This window comes from Mesocricetus auratus, unplaced genomic scaffold, assembly GCF_017639785.1.
Source record: "Mesocricetus auratus isolate SY011 unplaced genomic scaffold, BCM_Maur_2.0 Super-Scaffold_100006, whole genome shotgun sequence".
In the NCBI taxonomy this organism is placed as follows: domain Eukaryota; kingdom Metazoa; phylum Chordata; class Mammalia; order Rodentia; family Cricetidae; genus Mesocricetus; species Mesocricetus auratus.
The window spans coordinates 9,409,372-9,432,956 of NW_024429190.1; the positions used below are offsets into that span (position 1 = coordinate 9,409,372).

Genomic DNA, 23,585 nt, shown 5'->3' on the forward strand with positions numbered 1-23,585 from the left:
GGACAGAGCTATGGATCATCTGATTGGTCCTCCTCCAATGTTAAGTATACCCCTTTTAAGAGAACTAATTATTCGGCTGCCCTTTATTTGGGTTGTGAGTAATGATACCTTAGGTAAGAATCAGAAAGAAATAAATTGCTCTGCTTAGAATTGTTTTTATGCATTATGCTGGGATGCTATTAAGCACCCTTTTGCTTTGGTAATGCGCATGCCTCGATTTGTTCCAGTTCCTGTTGAGACGCCAAGTAATTTGAGTTTGTTTAGGGAAAAGCGAGATTTTTGGGATCTCTGCTATTATTGTGGGCCTGATAGCCACCGCCGCGGTTACTGCTTCGGTTACCGCCTCGGCCCTTGCACTTTCTGCCACTGTGCAGACAACTCAAACCATTAATGAACTATAGGCCACTGTGACCATGACCCTAGATAAACAGGCCACTGCCAATTCTCAGATACAAGGAGGCCTGATGTTGGTAAACCAACAGATTAATTTGGTTCAGGAACAATTGGATATATTGTGGCAGATGGCCCAATTGGGATGTGAACAAAAGTTGCCTGGCCTTTGTGTCACTTCAGTACAATATGAGAATTTTACAAGAGCAGCTAACCTGTCACAAGCTCTGTCTCAACATTTATTACAGAATTGGACTTTTGAGTTTGAGCAGACACTCCGTGAGTTGAGAATGGCGATCCTGCAAGTGAATTCGACGCATCTGGATCTTTCTCTGATGGAAGGCCTCTCCTCCTGGATTTCATCTGCATTTTCTTATTTTAAGGAATGGGTGGGGGTAGGATCATTTAGCCTAGTTCTCTGCTGTGGAATAGTGTTGATGCTTTGGATGGTGTGTAAGCTCAGAGCCCAAACAAAAGAGACAAAGTGGTGGTGGCACAAGCACTTGCTGCCTTAGAACACGGAGCCTCCCTGACATTTGGTTAACCATGTTAAAGCAATAGGTCGCTGGCCTCCCAGCTCTTGCACCCCACGAGGCTAGTCTCATTGCACGGGATAGAGTGGGTAGGCTTCAGCAGCCCAAGGAGTTGCAAGGCTAAGCACTGCACAGGAGAGGTCTGCGGTATAACGACTTTCTCCTGGGAGATAAGTCATCTTGCATGAAGGTTCTATGTCATGATCTCCTTCCCCCAGAAAAACAACATCGGACTGGTCAGGGCTCTCTCTGGGGATAAGACCCTGGAGAGGAACTTTGTACATGTTCCAAATTTGCACATGGGGATTTGACCTCTATCTCCACTCCAAAGTTGTGGGTGTCCTATTGCTTCAAAAATAAATGAATAGGGGGAGATGTGAGGAGCCGCCCTCGCTATCGCTATTGCCGTTAGAAGATGGCGCTGACATCTGCTGTCAGTTGGAGTTAACCGTTAGAAGATGGCGCTGACATCTGCTGTCAGTTGGAGTTAACCGTTTAAGCTGTGCCTCTCCCGTGGCGTCATCTGGGGTGATGTGCAAACCACCAATCCCGGCTCTACACGTCTCACTCGGAGCTCCTAGGCTTATATAAGGGGCTGGGTTTCTTAGCTTGGGGTCTCCCTCTAAGAAGCTGATCATCTATCTCTCAAGATGCATTAAAGCTTTACTGCAGAAGGATCCGAGTGTTCTGCGTCGTTCTTGCTGGCGAGACGGTAGCGCGGGACATTTTCCAATCAAACGGACCCAAGAAACAAGCAGGTGTAGCAATCCTAATATCTAACAAACTAGACTTCAAATTAAAATCAATCAAAAGAGATGAAGAAGGACATTTCATATTCATCAAAGGAAAAATCCATCAAGATGAAGTCTCAATTTTAAACATCTATGCCCCAAATACAAAGGCACCTACATTTGTGAAAGAAACATTACTAAAGCTCAAATTGCACATAAAATCTCACACACTAATAGTAGGAGACTTCAACACTCCACTCTCACAGCTAGACAGGACCTCCAGACAGAAACTTAACAAAGAAACAAAAGAACTAATAGAAGTTATGACCCAACTGGGTTTAACAGACATCCATAGAACATTCCACCCAAACACAAAGGGATATACCTTCTTCTTGGCACCACATGGAACCTTCTCTAAAATTGACCACATAATAGGAAACAAAGAAAATCTCCACAGATACAAAAAAACTGGAATCTTATCAGACCACCATGCATTAAAATTAGAATTCAACAATAACACAAATCGCAGAAACCCTACAAACTCATGAAAATTGAACAATACACAATTGCACCATCCCTGGGTATAGGAAGAAATAAAAAAAAGAAATTAAAGACTTCCTGGAATTCAATGAGAATGAAGACACAACATACGCAAACAGTGTTGAGAGGAAAGTTCATAGCACTAAGTGCCCACATGAAGAAACTGGAAAACTGTCATACTAGAGAATTAATAGCACAGTTGAACGTTCTAGAACAAAAAGAAGCAAACTCACCCAGGAGGAGCAGACACCAGGAAATAATCAAATTGAGGGCTGAAATCAATCAAGGAGAAACCAGGAAAACATTGAGAAGAATCAATGAAACAAAGAGTTGGTTCTTTGAGAAAATCAACAAAATAGACAAACTTCTGTCCAAACTAACCAAAAGACAGAGAGAGAGCATGCTAATTAACAAAATCAGAAATGAAAAAGGGGACATAACAACAGACTCTGAGGAAATCCAGAGAATCATCAGGGCATACTTTGAAAATCTGTACTCCATAAAATTTGAAAATTTAAAGGAAATGGACAATTTCCTGGATAGATATCACTTGCCAAAACTAAATCAAGAGCAGATAAACAATCCAAACAGACCTATAACCCTTAATGAAATAGAAGCAGTCATCAAAAGTCTCCCAAACAAAAAAAGCCCAGGCCCAGATGGCATCAGTGCAGAATTCTTCCAGAAATTCAAAAAAGAGCTAATTCCAATACTCCTCAAAGTATTCCACACAATAGAAGCAGGAGGCTCACTGCCAAACTCTTTTTACAAGGCTACAGTTACCTTGATACTCAAGCCACACAAAGACACAACTAAGAAAGAGAACTATAGACCAATTTCCCTCATGAACATCGATGCAAAAATACTCAATAAAATACTAGCAAACTGGATTCAAGAACACATCAGAAAAATCATCCACCATGATCAAGTAGGCTTCATGCTAGGAATGCAGGGATGGTTCAATATTAGAAAATCTATCAATGTAATCCACCATATAAACAAACAGCGAAAGAAAAACCACATGATCATCTCACTAGATGCTGAAAAAGCCTTTGACAAAATCCAGCACCCCTTCATGATAAAGGTCCTAGAGAGATCAGGGATAACAGGAACATACCTGAATATAATAAAAGCAATATACAGTAAACCAACAGCTAACATCAAACTAAATGGAGAGAAACTCAACGCAATTCCTCTAAAATCAGGAACAAGACAAGGCTGTCCACTCTCTCCATATCTCTTCAATATTGTACTTGAAGTTCTAGCTTCAGCAATAAGACAACAAAAGGAGATCAAGGGGATACAAATAGGAAAAGAAGAAGTCAAGCTTTCACTATTTGCAGATGATATGATAGTTTATATAAGTGACCCAAAAAACTCTGCAAGGGAACTCCTAGAGCTGATAAACACCTTCAGCAAAGTGGCAGGATACAAGGTAAACTCAAAAAAATCAGTGGCCCTATTATATACAGACGATGAAGTGACTGAGAAAGAAATCAGAGTAACCTCACCCTTTACAATAGCCATAAACAGCATCAAATATCTGGGGATAATGTTAACCAAGGAAGTGAAAGACCTGTATATCAAGAACTTTGAGTCTTTAAAGAAAGAAATCAAAGACGATACCAGAAAATGGAAAGATCTCCCATGCTCTTGGATTAGTAGGATCAACATAATAAAAATGGCATTCTTGCCAAAAGCAGTCTACAGATTCAATGCAGATCCCTATCAAAATTCCGGCACAATTCTTCACAGACCTTGAAAGAACAATAATCAACTTTATATGGAAAAAAAGACCCAGGATAGCCAAAACAACCCTATACAATAAAGGAACTTCAGGAGGCATCACCATACCTGACTTCAAGCTCTATTATAGAGCTATAGTCCTGAAAATAGCTTGATATTGACACAAAAATAGGCAGGTTGACCAATGGAACCTAATTGAAAACCCTGATTTTAACCCACACACGTATGAACACTTGATTTTTGACAAAGAAGCTAAAACTATACAATGGAAAAAGAAAGCATCTTCAACAAATGGTGCTGGCATAACTGGGTACTGGTATGCAGAAGACTGCAGATAGATCCATGTTTATCGCCTTGTACAAAACTTAAGTCCAAATGGATCAAAGATCTCAACATAAATCCAGCCACACTGAAACTTTTAGAAGAGAAACAATTTGGTACAGGAGACCACTTCCTGAACATAACACCAGTGGCACAGACACTGAGATCGACAATTAACAAATGGGACCTCACAAAACTAAAAAGCTTCTGTAAGGCAAAGGACACAGTCAGCAAGACAAAAAGGCAGTCCACAGAATGGGAAAAGATATTCACTAACCCCACATCTGATAGAGGGCTAATCTCCAAAATATACAAAGAACTCATGAAGCAAGTCTCCAAAACACCAAAGGATCCAATTAAAAGGTGGGCTACAGAACTAAACAGAGAATTCTCAATAGAGGAGGCTAAAATGGCCAAGAGATACTTAAGAAAGTATTCAACATCCTTAGCCATCAGGGAAATGCAAATCAAAACAACTTTGAGATACCATCTTACTCCTGTCAGAATGGCTAAAATCAAAAACACCGAAGACAATTTATGCTGGAGAGGATGTGGAGAGAGGGGAACACTCCTCCACTGCTGGTGGGAGTGCCAACTCGTACAGCCACTTTGGAAATCAGTATGGAGATTCCTCAGGAAAATGGGAATCAATCTACCACAAGACCCAGCAATTCCACTCTTAGGCATATATCCAAAAGAGGCAAATTCATACAACAAGGGCATCTGCTCCACTATGTTCATAGCAGCATTATTTGTAATAGCCAGAACATGGAAGCAACCTAGATACCCCTCAACTGAAGAGTGGATAGAGAAAATGTGGTACATTTACACAATGGAGTATTGCTCAGCAGAAAAAAACAATGGAATCTTGAAATTAGCAGGTAAATGGATAGCACTGGAAGAAACCATCCTGAGTGAGGTAACCCAGTTGCAAAAAGACAAACATGGTATGTACTCACTCATATATGGATTTTAGACATGGATCAGGAGAGTGCCAGTCTGCACTTCCAATGACAGAGAGTCTGGGAAACAGGAAAGAACCTAAAAGATATGCATGGTACCCAAGAGAAGAGAAATGAGGCAAGATCCTCTGAACAGATGGGGAACACATCGAGGGGTGGGGGGAGGGGGAGCTGGGAAATAGAGAGGGGGAAAAGAAGAAGAGAGAGTAGGTCATGGGGGAACAGGAAGTTGAGGGGGTGGGAATAGGGAGAAGAGGGAATCATAGGTTAGAAGACAGATCAGGCACCATTGTGACCTCTAGTGATGTAAAGGGATGACACCAATTGGCAAGCTAAGCAATAGTGCAGAGACCACCCCGAATGTCCATTCCTGATAATGAACTTGATGTCTATAACCATCCTGGAGCCTTCATCCAGTGACTGATGGAAGCAGAGGCAAACACCCACAGCTAAACACTGAACTGAACCCAAGGAACCCAGTGACAGAGAGAGAGGAGCGATGAGCAAATTGGCAGAGAATGGGCTGGCAAAACCAGCAGAGACAGCTGATCTGAACAGGGGAGAGCTCTTGGACCCCAGACCGACAGCTGGGAGGCCAGCATGGGACTGATCCTGACCCCCTGAATGTGAGAGTCAGTGAGGAGGCCTGGGCAACCTATGGGGTCCTGAGCAGTGGATCAGTGTTTATCCCTCGAATACTGACGGACATCGTGTGTCCATGACACGGGGAGGGATGCTCTCTCAGCCTGGACTCTTGGGGGAGTGCCTGGGCCCTACCCTGAGTGAAGTGATGTCCCCTATGTGGAAGGAGTTGGCAGTAGGGTTGGGGGTTGCGGGAGGAGGGGAGGGAGAGGAAACTGGGATTGACATGTAAAACAAGCTATTTGAAATTAAAAAAAAAAAAGAAAGAAAGAAAAAAAAAAAAGAAATGTGTGTCACAACCCAAACCAGGCTAGAGAGAACTCTTGGCCAAAGTGGCCTCTATCTTTTATCTCTGATGTAAGTGGTGACTGTTTCATCCCATTGGTGGGAGCACAACCTCACTTGACTGGATTGGCATTCTGATGCAATTGGCTAATGAGTATAAAGAGGAAGGAGGGGACTTGGAAAATACGAGCCCTTTTATTTTTTGAGGGGGGTGTTCAAGGCAGGATTTCTCTGTGGCTTTGGAGGCTGTCCTGGAACTAGCTCTTGTAGACCAGGCTGATCTCGAACTCACAGAGATCCACCTGCCTTTGCTGGGATTAAGGGCGACTGCCACCACCACCCAGGCCCCGAGTATGACTCTTTGTTAGGCTAACTACCTCGGTAGGAAAACACAAAACACAAGTGTTTCTCATACCCATCTGTACTGGCTGGTTTTGTGTGTCAATCTGACACAAGCTAGAGTGATCATAGGGGAAGGAGCCTCAGCTGAGAAAAAGCCTCCTTGATATGCAGCTGGAGGGCAGTTTCTCATTAGTGATTGTCTTAGGGTTTCTATTGCTGTGTGTGTGTGTGTGTGTGTGTGTGTGTGAGAGAGAGAGAGAGAGAGAGAGAGAGAGAGAGAGACAGACAGAGAGACAGACAGACAGACACACAGACAGACAGACACACAGACACACAGAGACAGAGTGAGACAGAAAGAGAGGGAGGGAGAGAGAGAGACAGAGAGAGAGACAGAGACAGACAGAGACAGACAGACAGAGAGAGAGAGAGAAGGAAGCACTTATGCAGATGACCTGTGAAGGGTCAAGCCACTGGGGACCTCAGCTTTTGCATATTGGGCCTGTCGCAGCTCTTTAGCCCACTTCCGTTCTCAGGAGTATTTCTCTCTCTATTTTTAAAGATTTATTTAGTATTTGTTACGTTTGTTTACATAAGTTTACATGTACTAGGAGGCCAATTCCCTTGGAACGATAGTTACAGGCAGTGTGAACTGCCTTATGGATGCTTGAGAGCCAAATCCCAGTCCTTGGCAAAGACATTAAGTGTTCTTAACCTCTGAGCCATCTCTCCAGGCTGCTTTTCTTTTCTCATGAAAACATCTCTATTTCTATCATTATCTAAGTGTCTCTGGTCCAGTTCCTTATTCTGAGACATGGGAACCTGGAAATCTCAGCAGATGCACCTCTGGACTCAGACCCACACCTGTAACAATGTGACTAGCTGTGTCAGCTCCTGGTGCCAACCTTCACCTCTGAGGCCTTGTATCCTCAGAATCTGAGCTAAAATACCCCTCCTCCCTCTCCCCTTCTCTTCCTCCCTCCCCCTTTCCCTCCCCACTCCCTCCCTGCTTTCCCTTCCCTTCCATCTTTCCCTTCCCTCCCTTCCTCCCCTCCTCTTGTTTTCTTTGGGTACTTTGGGCCACGGCAACAAGAAAAGCAATTGCCATAGAGTAAGGCTGCAGGCTTGTGGATTTGAGTTGCTGGAGGCAATGACAGGTAGAACTTCTCTGTGTGTGTGCCCAGCTGGCTGCAAAGGTGGGTGTGGTTCTGTAAATAAAAGCAGCCACAGTCTAGATGGAGACAGGCCCTTGTCTCCTCCACCCCTAGAGAAGTGGATTCACCTTAATGTATGGCACTTTTGTTTCCCAGAATTCCCGTCCCCTAGGACAGTCCCTGAGAACAGAGCCCCTAAGAGGTTGGCCTGAGATCTGATTATTTCTTTGTCTTCCATGTCTTTCTCACAGATGCTGACTAGTTTGTTTGGGTTTTGTTTTGTTGTTGTTTTTATCAACTTGACACAAGCCAGGGTGCTCTGGAAAGAGGGACATCAACTGAAAATAATGTTCTCCATCAAATTGGCCTGCAGGCAAGCCTGTGGAGCATTTTCTTATTAATAAGTAATGTGGGAAGGGCCAGCCAACTGAGGGCAGGGTCACCCCTGGGCAGGTGATCCTGGGTGCTATAAGAAAACAGGCTGAGCCGGGCGTTGGTGGCACACGCCTTTAATCCCAGCACTCGGGAGGCAGAGGCAGGTGGATCTCTGTGAGTTCGAGACCAGCCTGGACTACCAAGAGAGTTCCAGGACAGCCTCCAAAGCCACAGAGAAACCCTGTCTCGAAAAACCAAAAAAAAAAAAAAAAAAAAAAAAACAGGCTGAACAAGCCATGGAGAGCAAGCCAGTTCCTCCGTGGCCTCTGCTCCAGTCCCTGCCCCCAGGTTTCTGCCTTGAATTCCTGTCCTGACTTTCCTTGATGATGGTATGTGATGTAGAAATATGAGCCAAAAAAACCCTTTTCTCCCCAACAAGTTGCTTGGTTTTGTTTTTTGGTTTTGTGGGGAGTTTTTGTTTTGTTTTGTTTGGCTTGGTTTGGTTTTTGAGACAGGATAACTCTGTGTAGCCCTGGTTGTCCTGAAACTTGCTGGGTAGACCAGGCTGGCCTTGAACTCACAGAGATCCACCTGCCTCTGCCTCCTGAGTACTGGGATTAAAGGCATGCATCACCATTGCCCGGTTTATTATAGTTTTTATCACAGCAATAAAAACCTAGCAAAGACACTGACCAAAGTCTATCTTAAACTGTAAGCGTTTCAGACGGATTGGGATGGATCAGTAGTCTGGCACTCAGGAGTCACCGAATACTGAGTGTTACAGAGTTCAGATAGAAAGGTATCCTGGAGCTCGGGAGCCAAGGTCTACCACAGGTTGCAGTAAGCTTAGCAGCTTACAGCCTTGCCTCAGGGAAAGGCTTCTCCGGTGTATCAGCTCCGCTCCAGCAGGACAGGGTCTTCCAGCTGGGGTTGTTCACCCAGTGTAGCAGTTTTGCTCAGCAGGTTTCTCTAGCGAAGTTGCTACAGTTCAGCTCTGCTCCCAGAGGGCAGAACGCTGAGAGCAGAGTGTAACTCCACTCTGCCAAGGGAAGGTTTGCCCAGCAAAAGTGTTACAGGCCTGCTCGCTCTGCTCTTCACCCAAAGCTCATCAAAGGGGTTTATTAGAAGGAAGCAGCTGGACCGGTCAAGCAGAACATACATAGGGTTTATATAGGGATTCTTGGGGGCGGGGCAAGTTTTTCCAGGGTAGGGATTGGTCCGGTTTCAGTGCTGAGCTCAGGTTAGCTAGAGCTCTGTTCAGGAATTGGTTAGTTTTCTGCACAGGATTAATGTCAGATTTGGCTCTGGTTTCAGGGCCAAAGTATGTTTCTTTCTCTGGTCCTTTTTAGCCTTTTGGCTCCAATTCTAGGGCCAGGGTGCATTTCTTTCACTGGCTCTGATTCCAGGGAAAGTGTGTTCCTTTGGCACTGGTTTCAAGGTCAGGATACATTTCTTTGGTTCTAGTTGCAGGGCCAAAGTGTGTTTCTTTGACTGGTCCCTTTTCCCTACATAAACCCCCTAACGCTTTGGGGTCCCTTGTTCTTTTCTTAAAGCTTTACTCCCCATCACAAGGATGTCCTTCATGGTGGCTGACTCACACACCCCATCTCAAGCTGTATGTCTCTTGCTCCCCACCACATGGATGCCTGCCACCAGGTGGCTGAGCTGTCCACTGCCCAGCTCAAGTTGCATGGCTCTTGTCCCTTTTCTTCTCCATTCCCCTCCTCTCTTCCAGGCAGCTTCGAGATTTTTTATGGCTCACCTGCCCTGGGGTTTTCTTTCCTGAACTCTGTCCTCAGCTTTGTTATGCCCAGCCCGCAAGACTTCCAGAGAGACCACCCAGGAGCTGACTCCCCCGAATGCAAGCACAAGGGTTCTTTATTCAAGCCTAGGCAGCAGCTGCAGGAGGCCCTGAGCCTTGTGAGCAAGGGGTTTATAAAGACTAAAACCACAGAACAGGGTAAGGGGTACCAGTTCAAAGCTGATTGGTCGGGGTGCCTAGAGAAACTTGGGCAATTTCCAAAGGTTAATCTTTGGCAGGATACGTGTCCATAGAAGTTGTGTTGTGACTCTGTTGAGTAGCCCGGGTATCTGTTCTTCTTGACGGCCTGCTTTTCATGGAACCGGATGAGTGATGTGAACAGGTCTGCACAGGCTATGGGGTGAAGATCCCATACTCTATTTCCGGCCCTCTTTTCTAAAATGGTCCTGGTTTTGGTCCCTCAAGCTTCCACGTGTGTGTTCCTAAATTCTTTTATTAATGAGTAAGAACCCTCGGAAGGAACACTGACTCCCCAGGTGCCACATGCTGGCTCGGCTGGGACCCCAAGATTCTCACTAACACATCTTTCCTGCCTTTTAATTAGTTGGCAGGGGGAATGGACCCATTCCTGTACCCCTAGCTGACAACAGTTCTGCGGGCCGCCTGGGGCTACAAGGCTTCTGGCATAGGCTAGCCTCAGACCCCTGCTTCTACTCAAATTACAGGAATTTATACACATGTGCCGTCGTATGTGGTCTGCACGTTCGTTGTTTTTTCCTTTTTTTTTTTTAAGATTTATTTATCACATATACAGTGTTCTGCCTACATGCCAGAAGAGGGCACCAGATTGAATTGTAGATGGCTGTGAGCCACCATGTGGGTGCTGGGAATTGAATGACCTCTGAAAGAGTAGTCAGTGCTCTTAACCGCTGAGCCATCTCTCCATCCCTGCACGTTCATTGTTTAATCTAGGCAAACTGGTTACGTTTCCAAAAGACCTTCTACTGGAGCTACAACTCGCTTCTCTGTAACCAGTCGCCGGATAGCAGCACCTTCCGGCCCCATACTCCAAAGTCACCTCCACGGTCCGCCGCCTCGACTCTCGCCTCTCCTTCCTACGGGGCCTGCGAAAAGTCCAAGGGAATGGGGCAGCACGGACTGACATTAGAGTCGCACACGTACGAACCCTGCCTCCCAGCAGCCCCTTCCTCCCCTGGCGTCCGAGTTCCCCGTCACCGGCCTCCCCTTTACAAGAAGCCTGTACTCAACGAAGAGGGAGCCCGCCGGGAAAGAGCGGAGGACGTGGCTTCCGGCCGACTTTGCGCGACTGCATCGCTTCCGGCGGCGCGCCGGTGACGTAAGCGGGCGCGCCGGTGACGTATGCGGGCGCGCCGGGCCGCGTGGAGGTGCTTCGGCGGATGGAGGTCAGCGAGGGTGGTCGCTGCGCTCGTCTCGCGTCGGCCGTGGAGAGACTGGATTACTGACGTGGGTACCCGAGACCGGAAGGGTGGCTGGGCAGGGCAGCAGTCAGTAGGGGCCGGCGGGGCTACTGTGTGTCGGGGGAACGGGGCTTTGGACTCGGCGACCCAAGGGCGCTGGCCGCTCACCGCGCACGCGCCCCGCTGCCCGAGTTGGCCACGAGGCCTAGTCGGAAGCGCTGCGCCACCCGCAGTGACCCTTGGTGTTCCCTGCCAGTAGGTTCTCGTGGTTCTGCATTTTAAGTTTCAGGGTTGATATTCACCTAAACGCAGATTTGATTTAAATTGCTCCCTTAGAGATGTCTTAGAAATCAGTAAGGTTTGCCAGCGCTTCCTCACTGTCTGGGTTCGGTGGATATTGGACTTGGGGCAAATTTCCCTCTTCCGAGCCATATTTATTTTACAGCTGCACATGTGACAAAGTAACCTGGTCATATATGCCTGATTCCCGGAAACAAAAAAAAATTAAGGTGTTTTCTGCTTTGGTTGAAGTATAGTCCAGTAATTTGCCCCACCTGGTTCCTGTCCCACTGTAGGGAACAAGACTGGGCAGAATTGTTGAAAGAGGCTTGGATATGTAGCGTGTTCTCGATGAAGGTAAGGTTTTGCAGGACTTGGAAAGGGGCAGTGTGTTCTGCCGTGCCCTGTGGTTATGGAGGGTGGTCTGGCCGTGTGGGATGTTAGTGCAAAGCCTTACACTGCGGGGATTGGATAAAAACTGGGAAGGTGACCCGGTGGTGTTAGGGGCTTTTGCTTTTAAAAGTTTCGGGGTGTGGCTCAGTTGGAAGTGCATGCTTAGTGCTCATAAAACCAGGTGTGGTAGGATGCCTGTCATCTTAACCCTTGGGGAGGCGGGAGGAGTTCAAGGTCATCCTCAGCTATGTCAGATAACTGTAGCCAGCCTGGGCTATGTGAAATTTGTCTTTAAAAGAGAGAAAAAAGCTGGGCGTTGGTGGCGCACGCCTTTAATCCCAGCACCCGGGAGGCAGAGGCAGGCGGATCTCTGTAAGTTCAAGACCAGCCTGGACTACCAAGCGAGTTCCAGGACAGCCTCCAAAGCCACAGAGAAACCATGTCTCGAAAAACCAAAAAAAAAAAGAGAGAGAGAGAGAAAAATTTATTTGCATGTCCCTGTGTGGGCATGGACACGCATGCAGTTGCCCACAGAGGCCCAGAAAGAGTTAGATCCCTGGAGCTTACGTTACAGACAGTTGTGAGTCACTGGGGAAGCTGGGGACTGAATTTTGGTTATCTGGAAATCACAAAATGCTGTTAACTACCAAGCCATCTCTCCTGCGACACACACACCTCTCCCAAAAAAAAACAAAAGTTAAGGGATGGTGGTGGCTTTTTTTTTTTCCAGGTTGATAAATGAGGCAGCCTATCCATATCTAACACCTGTACCAGTAGTGTTTACAGATTTTCTCAGTCTCAGAAGTTTCAGGAGCCTGTGTTATATATCCTAGGTTTCCCAGAACTATTCTTACTTAGAATGTCCTGTCATGTTTCTTTAAGCCAATAATTTTTGATCCTGGATACTTCTGAAGTTAAAAACAAATAACCTAGCTCTGTGCAAAACTCACATGTCCAGATTTGCATCTAGAAGCATTGAGTGGGACCCGGGGCTTTTGAGTGAATTTTGAAGTGCAGCTGGGACTGGGACCTCCCAGGCTGGAGTGCTGAGCTGTGGTGTCTGACAGAAACTTAGGACTTGTGCTTCACAAAGTGCTGCCTCAGGTGTGATGGGTGTCCAGATCAGGGAAAGACTGAGGCCAGGTGTATAGGATAGCTGTGACTTCGTGTCGCTGTCATGATTTTCTTCTAGGTTTATGTGATGCTGCCCTCTCTTTCCAGGACTTTGGAATCACTTGCTAGGAGTCCTCCCACCCTCCCTCCCTGGGCATCATGGCTGTTCGCCTGATGAAAAGGTGCACGTGCCTGCTGAGGGAAGCTACCCGCCTAGTCCCCACCATTGCTCCAGTTGGCCGAGTGAGACTTGCTGGGGTGGCATGTAAGACTTTGACCTCCTCAGTCAGTTCCCCATCCTCGGGTTCCTTGACAGAGCTGTTGGGAAAAGAGCAAGTGTTTACTCCCTACCCAAAGCACCAAGAGGTAGACTGCCTTATTGAGAAAGCCACCAGGCCAGAGGAGCTGCTGGAACTGCTAGGTGGCGGTCATAGGCTGCACCACAATCACGCAGCTGTCATACTCATCCGGCTGTCTTATCTGCTGTCTGAGAAGCCAAAGGAGAAGGCCTTGCTTGTAGAGGATGCTCGCTTTCAGGAACTTCTCAGTCGGGTTGACAGTCAGGTGAGCACCAACATGTTCCCTGGGGGTGTGAGGAAAATATATCCCCTCTCCTTTCTCTTCAGGTCTTTGGAAACGTTGCAAGGAGGCCATCTCTCTCCCTTACCAGCTGTAAACGGGTCCTGGCTTTTCTTATTCTAGTTTTCAAATAATTGCTTTTTGCTGATCCTGCTAGGAGCCTGTTATGTAAAAGTTTAAGTGAAGACAGGCAACCCAACACCTGGTACTAGAAGGACCAGAGATGAGCCTGGCTGCTTTTTCCTCAACAGCAGAGCTTTGGCTTACATCCCTGAACCTAGAGCTCAGGATGAGCATGAGGAAAAGAAAGGCCTGTTTGCATGGTTCTGTAGCAGTTATAGCCAAACTGTGCCCCAGTGAGGAAAGATGCCTACACAAAGAGCTTGCCTGGATTCCGTCAGTGCAAACCTGCTCTGGCTGAACTGGCCCTCACCACTAGTGTCAGTGATACAGAAAGAAGGGTTGGGCTAGGTGCTTTAAAAGCTTCGGGTTTTTAAACCACTATAATTAAAATTGTGCCCTTTGTTTTTTTTCGAGACAAGGTTTCTCTGTAGGGCCCTGGCTGTCCTGGAGCTCACTCTGTAGAACCAGGCTGGTCTTGAACTCACAGAGATCCTCCTGCCTCTGCCTCCCAAGTGCTGGAATTAAAGGCGTGCGCTACCTACATCCTGCTCCCTTCTTACACTCTTGTAGTTAAGCGTGTTACTTAGCTTGCACTGTGTGTATTCATGTCAGATTCAAGTGTTTCTTCCTGCATATGTAGTGCATAAACTTAATAAGTCTTAGTGAGATTTTAATTCTAGTTGTGGTGGGGTGTTTTGTTTATTTTTTGTTTAAGTCTTAAGATACAAGACTCAGTGTTGGAACAGAATAGTAAGACAGTAACAATAGAAACAAAGGGAGTTAGGTGGTCTTAAATGGTTATTTTGTTCATGTCCATATGACATGTGGAATTCAGAGTACTCCTTACAGGAGTCAGCTCTTCCATCAGGCTGGGCTCTAAGCACTTGACCCTCCAAATTACCTTCCCAGCCCTGAAACCAAGTCTTCACAATGCAAATGATGATGGGTTTACTGCTGTCAAGGTTTGAACACTGCACCTCTAAACTCTGCCTGCTTGCGAATACAGGTAGTCTCCTGGGGGGGACCCCATTTTGTGTCCACAGTATCTGAGTGGGCTTCCTTGGTGCATGGCATCTCTCCATACTCCCCAAAGCACCAACATCCCTTGAGGTTCTGTCTCTGTCCACTGTGTGTATATACAAAGGTGAGCTTTCCAGGAGGCTGAGGAGATAACAAGCACCCAGACCCCAGGGCAAGGATGACAGCGTGCTTGCCCTTCCTCGGCCCTGCAGCAGCAGCTTCTCCATGCCCAGCTCAGCCCCTTCCATTGTGCCCTCACTCCCCTTGCAGAGACTGGGCACAAGTAATGGCAGCCGTCATCATGGCACCATTTACTCTCCTCCCTGATGGTGGGCTCTCAGCCCAGTTGGCCTTTCCCATAGCTCCTAAGACCTGAGACACTGTACAGAAGAATCGACTTCTTCAGAAAAGAGACGGTGGTGGCAGTAGGCAAACAGGATCTGGACTCGATTGTTCCTGAAATTTGGGGACAGCTCCATGTCACCAGATTAAAAAGTGGAAGGGTTAGAGCTTCTCAGATTCAAAATAATAATTTTCTGAAGAAAAGCCATAGTTTTTTTGTTTTTTAATTAGAAACAAGCTTGTTTCACATGTCAATCCCAGCTCCCTCTCCCCATCCCCACTCCTATCCCCAGGGAAGGTGAGGCCCTCCATGGGGGATCTCCGGAGTCTCATTTCGTCCAGGGCAGGGCCTAGGCCCTCCCCCAGCCATAGTTTTTTAATACCTAAAGATGTGTCATTGTGAGTAGAAAATAAGACTAACAAAACTGGCCAGAGAAAGCTGGTGCTGTTGGAGACAAGGCCTCTGGGCCCCTGCTCTCTGGCCTCTATGTCCTGTGCTTGTAGCTCAGGTATGCACAGCCGGTGTCTAACCCAGGACTGGATACTGGGGACTGCCATCTGTTCAGTCAGCCACATAAGCTTGACTCTGTCTGTAGTAAAGAGTGGCTGCTAACCTTAGAACTCTTCCTTATGATTGCAAACTCCCCAGGCCTCTACCTCTAGTACAAGCACTAGGTTCTTTGGAGGCTGCAGGAGCAGGCTTGGGAAACGGGCCCTGTGAGGCTGGGGTGGAAGTAGCTGCTCTGAATGGTGTGTTACTCTGGAACTGGCCTCATACTGTCTTTGTCTATTCCTGTGCAGGTAGCTTCGATCTGGCACGGGACCCTCGTGAAGCTGCTGAGGAGCATGTATACACTAATGGTTCCTCAGACCTCCAAGGAACTGCAGTCCGTGGAACAGGAAGTGCGCTGGCGTCTGCGGAGGCTCAAGTACAAGCACTTGGTGTTCCTGGTTGAGTCCTGTGCCTCCTACATGCGGGAGCAGCACTCCCAGGACCTGCTGGCTGAGCTGCTGATGCATCTGGAGAGGCGTTGGACAGAGATTGGTGACAGCCGGACAGTGGTGACCATGATGATGAAGGCAGGGCACCTCTCAGAGTCGCTGATGAACCGCCTGGAAGACAAGGTATGGGGCTGAGAGCAAACCACCTGGGACATTGGGTCTGTTCCATGGGTGACAGTCTTCTACAGAAAGGGAGTAAGGTTGGAGCCCTGGAAGCCTCTGTCTGGTCTCAGGCATCATGTGGGGAGGGGCTCTGGCTGCACAAATCCAACACCTAAGCAAGTATCTTAAGAAGTAGGTGTGAGCCGGGCGGTGGTGGTGCACGCCTTTAATCCCAGCACTCAGGAAACAGAGGCAGGCGGATCTCTGTGAGTTTGAGACAGGGCTGGACCGACAGCCTCCAAAACAATACAGAGAAACCCTGTCTTCGTAAAACCAAAAAAAAAAAAAAAAAAAAAAGTAAGTGTGTCAGGCAGCTCTTGGCATCAGCACATGAGTCCTTATTAGACCCAAGCTATCACAAGAACAGTTCAGCTTCTAGATAAGACTCCTAGAGGTGGCTCTGTCCACTGCCCTTCCATGTTGCCGTCTCTGCAGTCAAGTCAAATTCAGTTCCTGTCGTCTTATGATGGGAGCTGGCCCAGATGGCTGCTACAGCAAGCTCTGCTGCTCATGGGCCCTATGTCCCCTGCACTGGGACCTAGGGATAAGTTTGGCTGCAGACATTGTACTCCAGGCTCTAGAGTCCCTGGGGTGGGGAAAAGGCTGGTTCTGTGCAGCCGGGCCTGTGTTGAGTCAGCTCAGGCCCAGTTGCTATCTCACAGGGGCTGCACTGGATGGGACCCCTGCCCCCAGCTCATCCCAACCACCTCAGCTGATCCCTGCGCGGCTGTGGTTGACAGTGCCTGGAGCTGGTGGAGCAGTTTGGCCCTGATGAGCTGCGGAAGGTGTTAGTGACGCTGGCAGCACAGAGCCGGCGGTCGGTGCCCCTGCTGCGGGCCATCTCCTACCACCTGGTACAGAAGCCCTTCCCACTGACGAAAGGCATGCTCCTGGACCTGGCCTATGCCTATGGTGAGAAGACAGCCCTGGCCGTGGGCATCTGCAGCCGTGTCAAATTCAGTGCCTGTCCCAATGGTGACAAGCACTGGCCCGGAAGGCTGCCATAGAAACTGTGACTCCTGAGCCCTGTTCCCCATGCTTGGTTCGGGGATAAAGTCAGTCACAGACACCAAGCCCCCTAGATGTCCAGTCTGAGATGGGGTGGGACAGTGGGTGTGGGCACTGAGCTCCCCACAGCTAATGTCTGGCGTCTGCCCCATCCCAAAGGTAAACTCAATTTCCACCAGACCCAAGTGTCCCAGCGCCTGGCTGCTGACCTCCTGCCCTTCGTTCCCAGCATGACATTTGGTGAGGTGGCCCGCTGCGCCAAGTCCTTTGCCTTGCTCAAGTGGTTGAACCTGCCCTTGTTTGAAGCCTTTACTCAGGTGAGTGAGGACCAATTCTAGGGCTCTCTGGGCAGAGGCTCTACAGGTGCCAGTTGGGAATTGCTGCTTTAATTATGGAAGCAAAACCAAGCTGAATACTCCTTTGTGGGTGGTAAATAGATTTCTTATTTGATTGGGAAGGTGATGTCTAATGGTGGCGAAAATACGTAAGCAGTTGCCTCTTGTTCCTGAATGTCCTGTTTCCATTCATCTGGGCAGCTACTGACCATCCGAGTGGAATTACAAAAACATGGTGCCTGTGCGCACTTGTCCCTAGAGCCGTCAGTTCCTTAAGCAACTGTCAGGGAGTTGGATTCTGGGAAGCTGCTACTGGGTGAACAGTCAGGGCTCTCAGGAGGGGAGGAGACAGCTGCTGTGAGGGCACTCACTCTGTCACTCTGATGACCTAGCACCTCCTGAGCAGAGTCCAGGACGTCTCCCTGTCCCACGTGAGCAGCATTCTTCTCGCTTTCGCCCGCCTCAACTTTCGTCCTGAGCAAGAAGATGAGTTCTTCAACTTGGTATGCACGCTGAACTACCACTTTGCTGACCCACTAACTTCTGGCTCAAGCCACTGTGTAGGAGTGCCAGGGGTGGGGAGTGGGCACAGCATTTGGCATGGGAGGATAGGGAACATCCCAGAGACCGTTGGAGAACAGGCAGACTATTGGGGCATTGTCCGCTATGTTTCTGGGAGCAGCCAGCCAGGGCAACAGCTCTATCACCACCTAGGTGCTCTGGCCAAAAATTCTTCATCGCAGTGCCAGCTGGGGAGCGTCACAAGGAATTTGAGGCCTTGGGTCCCTGCTGGTGGCTAGGATATGGGAGACCTAGTTAAATAGCACCAGGGTACTGGACTCTAGGCATGAGGGAGGGCCCTTGTATAGGAGCCTGGGGTTGGTGCAGTCCTTACCAGTCAGGATATTGGTCTTGCTCTCCGGTAGCTACCTCTGGCTCCAGTATGACAGGTTGAGACCAGGGCTTGGCTGCTGGCTTTTTCAGGGTGTTGCAGTCCCTGGGCTGAGCTTGCTTTCTCCATTGTCCTCTCTTGCCCAGGTGCATGAGAAGCTGGACTCTGTCCTGGGGAGCCTGGAGCCAACCCTGCAGGTGGACCTAGTGTGGGCACTCTGTGTGCTGCAGCAGGTTCGAGAAGCAGAGCTACAAACAGTTCTCCATCCTGGACTTCACACACAATTTCTAGGTAAGGATTCTGCCCTGCACACAACATAAGCATGCACAGTCTACTGTAACATGGAAGCTTTCTGGTCTGCCAGTCAGGGAAGAAACTGGAGCAGAGACAGGAGAAGGCCGGAGCACACAATGCACACCCCCATGATCTTTTCTAACAACTCCCTGACGTTGGCCTACAGATCTTAACTTTGGAGCCACTGCCTTTCCATGAAGTCTCTGTGACCCGCGTCTGCATCTGCTGCTGTACATCAGCCCACTTTTTTCCTCATCCCCCAGGGAGCAAGTCTCCAAAGGACCAGAGTACTTTCCAGAAGTTGGTCCACATCAACACCACCGCCCTGCTGGAGCACCCTGAATATAAAGGCCCCTTCCTGCCAGCCTCGACTGTATCCCTCAGTCCCTCATCCATTAGCAAGCAGATGACACCTCTACAGAAGGAGCTGCAGGAGACTCTGAAGGCGCTGCTGGGGAGCACTGACCAGGGCAGCCTGGAGGTGGTCACCCAGTATGGCTGGGTGCTGGGTAAGGGTTCCTTTCTGCTAGGAAAGGGTCTGAACCTAACAGGCCCTTTGTAACCTGCATGGCTCAGCAAGGACCCAGAGAGTGTCAGGCTCCTCCCGACAGTGCTTGATTGGGTGCATTGCAGGGTTCCTAGGGAGTCACCTGTGGGTTCTCCTCCCATCCCTTCTCCCCCGCCCCCAGATGCAGAGGTGCTCCTGGATGCAGATGGCCACTTTCTGCCCCTGAGAGATTTTGTTGCTCCTCACCTTGCCCAGCCAGTCGGGAACCAGCCACTGCCCCCAGGAGCTAAGAGGTAGGTGACCAGGGATCACTGGTCGTGGTCCTGGTAAAGGTGTAGCAGTACCGCTATTCTTGAATGTCTTTTAACTCCTGTCTTAATCTGAGAGCATCCCTTTAAGCACTCTTGCCTCCTGCTAGGATCGCTTTCCTGCGCTGGGAGTTCCCTAACTTCAACAGCCGAAGCAAGGACTTGTTGGGCCGTTTTGTCCTGGCCCGTCGACATGTGCTGGCTGCAGGCTTCCTGGTAGTAGATGTGAGTACCTGCTGGGCAAGGGATCGCTGCAGACGGAGAAACCCGAACCTGTTTAAAGAGCTGGGACATAGACAGGTGCCCAGTCTGGGCCCTACGTCAGGCACTTCTCTCCACACCCCACACAGAGGCTTAGCGTGCCTCCTGGAGTTGCACTGAGTGCAGCATAGCCGTGGGAGCCATTGCTGCCTGTGGAGCCCTGACACAGGTACCTCAGTGCTCCCTCCCATCATGTGTGAAGTGCTGAGTTTCCTGCAGAGAGAAGGCCCAGAGCTTTCCAGGCTATATAGAGTTTCTGTCACATTTTCTTCAGGAGCTCTGCTGGGATCTATCTGGCTTGTGATCTCTTTGCCCTGCTAGAGCCAAGACCTCTCCCCATGTGCTTAAGCTCCCCCTGTGTTCTCCTGAGGACAAAGGCTGGGTACTTAAATCTGTCAGGCAGCAGCACTAACAGTGGGAGGAGCTACTTGCCCAGCAAAGGCAGGAAAGGACTCCACAGTCCATGTGACCGACTCCACTACCTTCTTCCAGGTCCCATATTATGAGTGGCTGGATCTCAAGTCTGGATGGCAGAAAGGTGCCTACCTCAAGGACAAGATGCGCAAAGCGGTGGCTGAGGAGCTAGCCAAGTGACGGCTCGCACCACTTCAGACTGCTTCCAGTGACCCAGTGAGTGCTGGGCAAGCCGGCGTTGTAGCCCTTCCCAGAATGAACCATCCCTATAGGACCTTGGTCAGAGCAGTGGATGGCCAGCAGCTCCAAGGGACAGGTGGCCCTAATAAATCTTGGTGGACGTCAGGTGCCTTCCTAGGCTCTGTATTTATTGCCTCCATTTTGAACACGCAGCCCCTGGCTCTTCAGGATTCTACCCAGTGTCCTCTCCTCCCCCAATAGTGCCTGTGTGATGCAGCACAGCAGAGGAGGGCTGACCCCAGACAGAGCCTGGGGCTTGATAGGGAGGGTCCTAGACACTTGGATTCTAGAGTGAGGAGCTTGCCACGAAACTAGACTTGTTGGTTCTGAGAGGTTCCCTCCTGTGCCCCTGTGACTAGTGTCTCATGGTGACAGATGGTGTGGAGGCATTGGGAAAAAGGAAAAGTCCGCTTGGCTGAGACCACAAGATCCATAGCCAGACTCTGACTCTCATGACTGACTACCTTAACCACAGCCAACTCAGGAGCCACCAGCTCACGATGGAGGCCTGAGCCCTTGATGCTGTGAAGAGCAGCGGAGTGTCTGCAGGAGATCCCACAGACAAGGCTTGCCCAGAGAGTTGGAGTCTTAAGACAAAGGAGGCTCTTACCCTATTCTGTACATACCTCCCAAAGCATCAGTCTGAGCCCTCTGGCTTGACTCTTGTGTTATCCTGCACACTCCTGCTGTTACCACGGAGGTGAAGGGGATGAGCGGGCTTGAGGAAAGGAGTAGCTGACCACAGCTTGTCTGAGCTGACATATAATGCTGACAAGCCAGGTGGGGTGGCTTCTTGGCATGTGAGGAAATAAAGGTTTGTCCTGCTTACCACATGGGCCACTGGCTTTTCTTTTGAGCTACCGTGATCACCAGTCAAGTCAATGCTCAGATGGCTTCCTCTGATAGGACTGCTGCAAAGTCACTCCAGTGTTGACATAGGCAGAAGTCCGCTGGAGGATGCTCTTGTCAACACAGGATCCACAAGACACCTGGCTCAGATTAACTATAGCCACCAGAGTTACTGTCTTCATCTAAGAATGTTACATGGAGGAGACAGGATATATATAAACTTTGGGAGTTGGGTTTAGGGAAATTGAATTTTCTAAGTTATCTCATTTTGTGACCACTAACCTACCATCTTCCTGGTGGTGTGTTTCTATTTGTTGTTAAGGCTTCTTTTTCATTAGTGTGGCTATATAGTATGTGTGGAGCGTCAAGTCCCCTGGAGCTGTGTGGATGCTGAGAGACAGAGCTACAGTGGGTCCCCTGCCCGAGCAGCAGCTGCTCTGAACTGCTGAGCTCTGTGGCTCTGCTACCTTGGTGGTTCTTGCAGGTAGCTTGTGATACGGATTTAGGATTCATGCCCCTGGTTACTGTCATCTTTCTGAACACCTTTTGAGTGTTGGTCACCTGTCTGTTTTCTGCAGTGCCCCAGCTCTTGGTGTTGAGGTGGTGTTTATGGTGGTGTGTTTGGCTGTTCCCAGTGCTAGGGATCAAACCCAGCATCTGTGCTCGGTAAATGCCTGCTGCTGAGCTCCACTTCAGCCTCTGTTTGTCTTATGAATTATAGATAGTAGTCCTCCACTGACTGCGCAATTTGCGAATATTTTCTCCCAATCAATAGTTTGTGGTTTTTTAGATCTTTTAACTGGGCTCTTTACAGAGCATAAAATTTCCATTAGATTCAGTTTTATAGGTTATGGTTCTGTGTCAAATCTTAAGAATTGTGCCTAGGGGTCTGGAGAGAGCTGTTAAGAGCACTGGTGGATCTTCCAAGGGAACCGGGTTCGATTCCCAGCACCCACATGACAGTTCACATCTGTCTATAACCTTCACACAGATACATGCAAGCAAAGCCACAATGTACATGATAGAATAAAAATAGCCAGGCAGTGGTGAATATACCTTTAATCTCAGCACTCAGGATGCAGAGGCAGGCAGATCTCTGTGAGTTCAAGGACAGCCTGTCTCAAAAAAAAACAAATTTTCAAAACAAAGAATTGTGTCTAGCCCTAAGACTCCTGAAATTCTTTGTATACTAGTACTCACATGCACCTGAGTGTGCAGGCCAGAGGCCAACCTGAGTGTTGTTGCTCTGTATAGCCTTGACTGTCCAAGGAACTCTGTCTAGACCAGGCTGTCCTCTAATTCAGAGGATCCACCAGCCTCTGCCTTCCAAGTGCCACCACCACCCAGCTTTGTTTTTGTTTTTTTATTTTCTCTCTGACCTGGTTCCTGCCAGGGTCCCTCCTGTCTATGCCTTGCTATAGCTGGAAGCACAAGTTTGCACTCAGGTGTCAGACTCAGGTCCTCAAGCACGCCCCCAATTACCTCTCTTCTCCAGTCTTTGCACTTGTGACACCTAAAATGAATGTTTGGGGGCGTGGCTTCGAACTGTGCAGGTACTCCGGAATCATCTGAGAAGCCGCCTTCCCCACTGATTTTGTATTTGTACTTCTGCAAAAAGTTGGCATATTTCCGAGTTTTTGTGCTGTTGATGAGCTTTCTGTCCGTGTGGCAGTGTCACATACAATCACCATAGATCTGGAGAATTCCTGGAGAGGCACTTGTCTTCAGTCCAGCTTGGAAGACTGAAGATGCTGAGTTCCATTGTCAGTGGAAGGCAGCAAGGTACGGATGCAGACGGACAAACTGCACTGCTTTCCCTGAGGCTAGTGTGGGTACACCGCTCCTTCCATGGCTTCTGCTTGGTCTTTGGCCTCTGGTATCTGGTAAGCCACCATGCATGCCACACATCTCAATGAGTGGGGCTAGGGACGTCTCACCCTTGTAGAATTTCCTCAGGTTTTTTAGTATGGTTAATGATGGTGAAGGCACAGGTGATTGACTTGTGAATGACTCAGATCTTGGAAAGCGTGGATGCCAGGCCTCCTATCACTTTAGTTGGGTACAACTGGGGCATCGGTCTTTACCCACTCTGGAAAAGGGTCTTTCCCAGCCCCAGAATTGCTTCACAATTTGTCTGGGGAATCTTAGTTGGCCCCAGATTCATCCAAGTTGACAACCAAGATTAACCATCGAAAGTAAATGTGTGTGTCTGTGTGTGTGTACAAACTAGACAAACACATCACT

General features: G+C 48.5%; 1 protein-coding gene, 1 long non-coding RNA gene and 2 other non-coding genes across 10 annotated transcripts; 3 read left to right on the forward strand and 1 right to left on the reverse strand.

Moving 5' to 3' along the window:
• Positions 1-9,878: 9,878 nt before the first annotated feature.
• Positions 9,879-11,176, reverse strand: LOC121140753. The gene is made up of 2 exons (XR_005877659.1): positions 11,050-11,176; positions 9,879-10,904 (listed from the first exon to the last, which is right to left on the reverse strand). It is a non-coding gene; the product is annotated as an uncharacterized LOC121140753 (long non-coding RNA).
• Positions 11,149-21,320, forward strand: Tbrg4 (transforming growth factor beta regulator 4). Of its 7 annotated transcripts, none has more exons than XM_013125774.3 (13): positions 11,149-11,265; positions 11,795-11,855; positions 13,113-13,568; positions 15,870-16,193; positions 16,973-17,144; positions 17,400-17,557; positions 17,968-18,078; positions 18,614-18,758; positions 19,025-19,270; positions 19,451-19,562; positions 19,688-19,802; positions 20,331-20,468; positions 20,852-21,320. In XM_013125774.3, exons 3-12 carry the CDS (start codon positions 13,164-13,166, stop codon positions 20,430-20,432), a joined length of 1,890 nt encoding a protein of 629 aa, XP_012981228.1. In that variant the 5' UTR covers positions 11,149-11,265; positions 11,795-11,855; positions 13,113-13,163; the 3' UTR covers positions 20,433-20,468; positions 20,852-21,320. The 7 variants fall into 7 exon arrangements, with proteins under 7 accessions (XP_012981228.1, XP_012981229.1, XP_012981230.1 ...); XM_013125775.3 differs by having other exon boundaries at positions 20,868-21,320; XM_013125776.3 differs by having other exon boundaries at positions 20,968-21,320.
• LOC121141022 lies at positions 16,663-16,798 on the forward strand. Its single transcript, XR_005877974.1, has one exon. It is a non-coding gene; the product is annotated as a small nucleolar RNA SNORA5 (small nucleolar RNA).
• On the forward strand, positions 17,174-17,304 carry LOC121141021. Its single transcript, XR_005877973.1, has one exon. It is a non-coding gene; the product is annotated as a small nucleolar RNA SNORA5 (small nucleolar RNA).
• Positions 21,321-23,585: the final 2,265 nt, after the last annotated feature.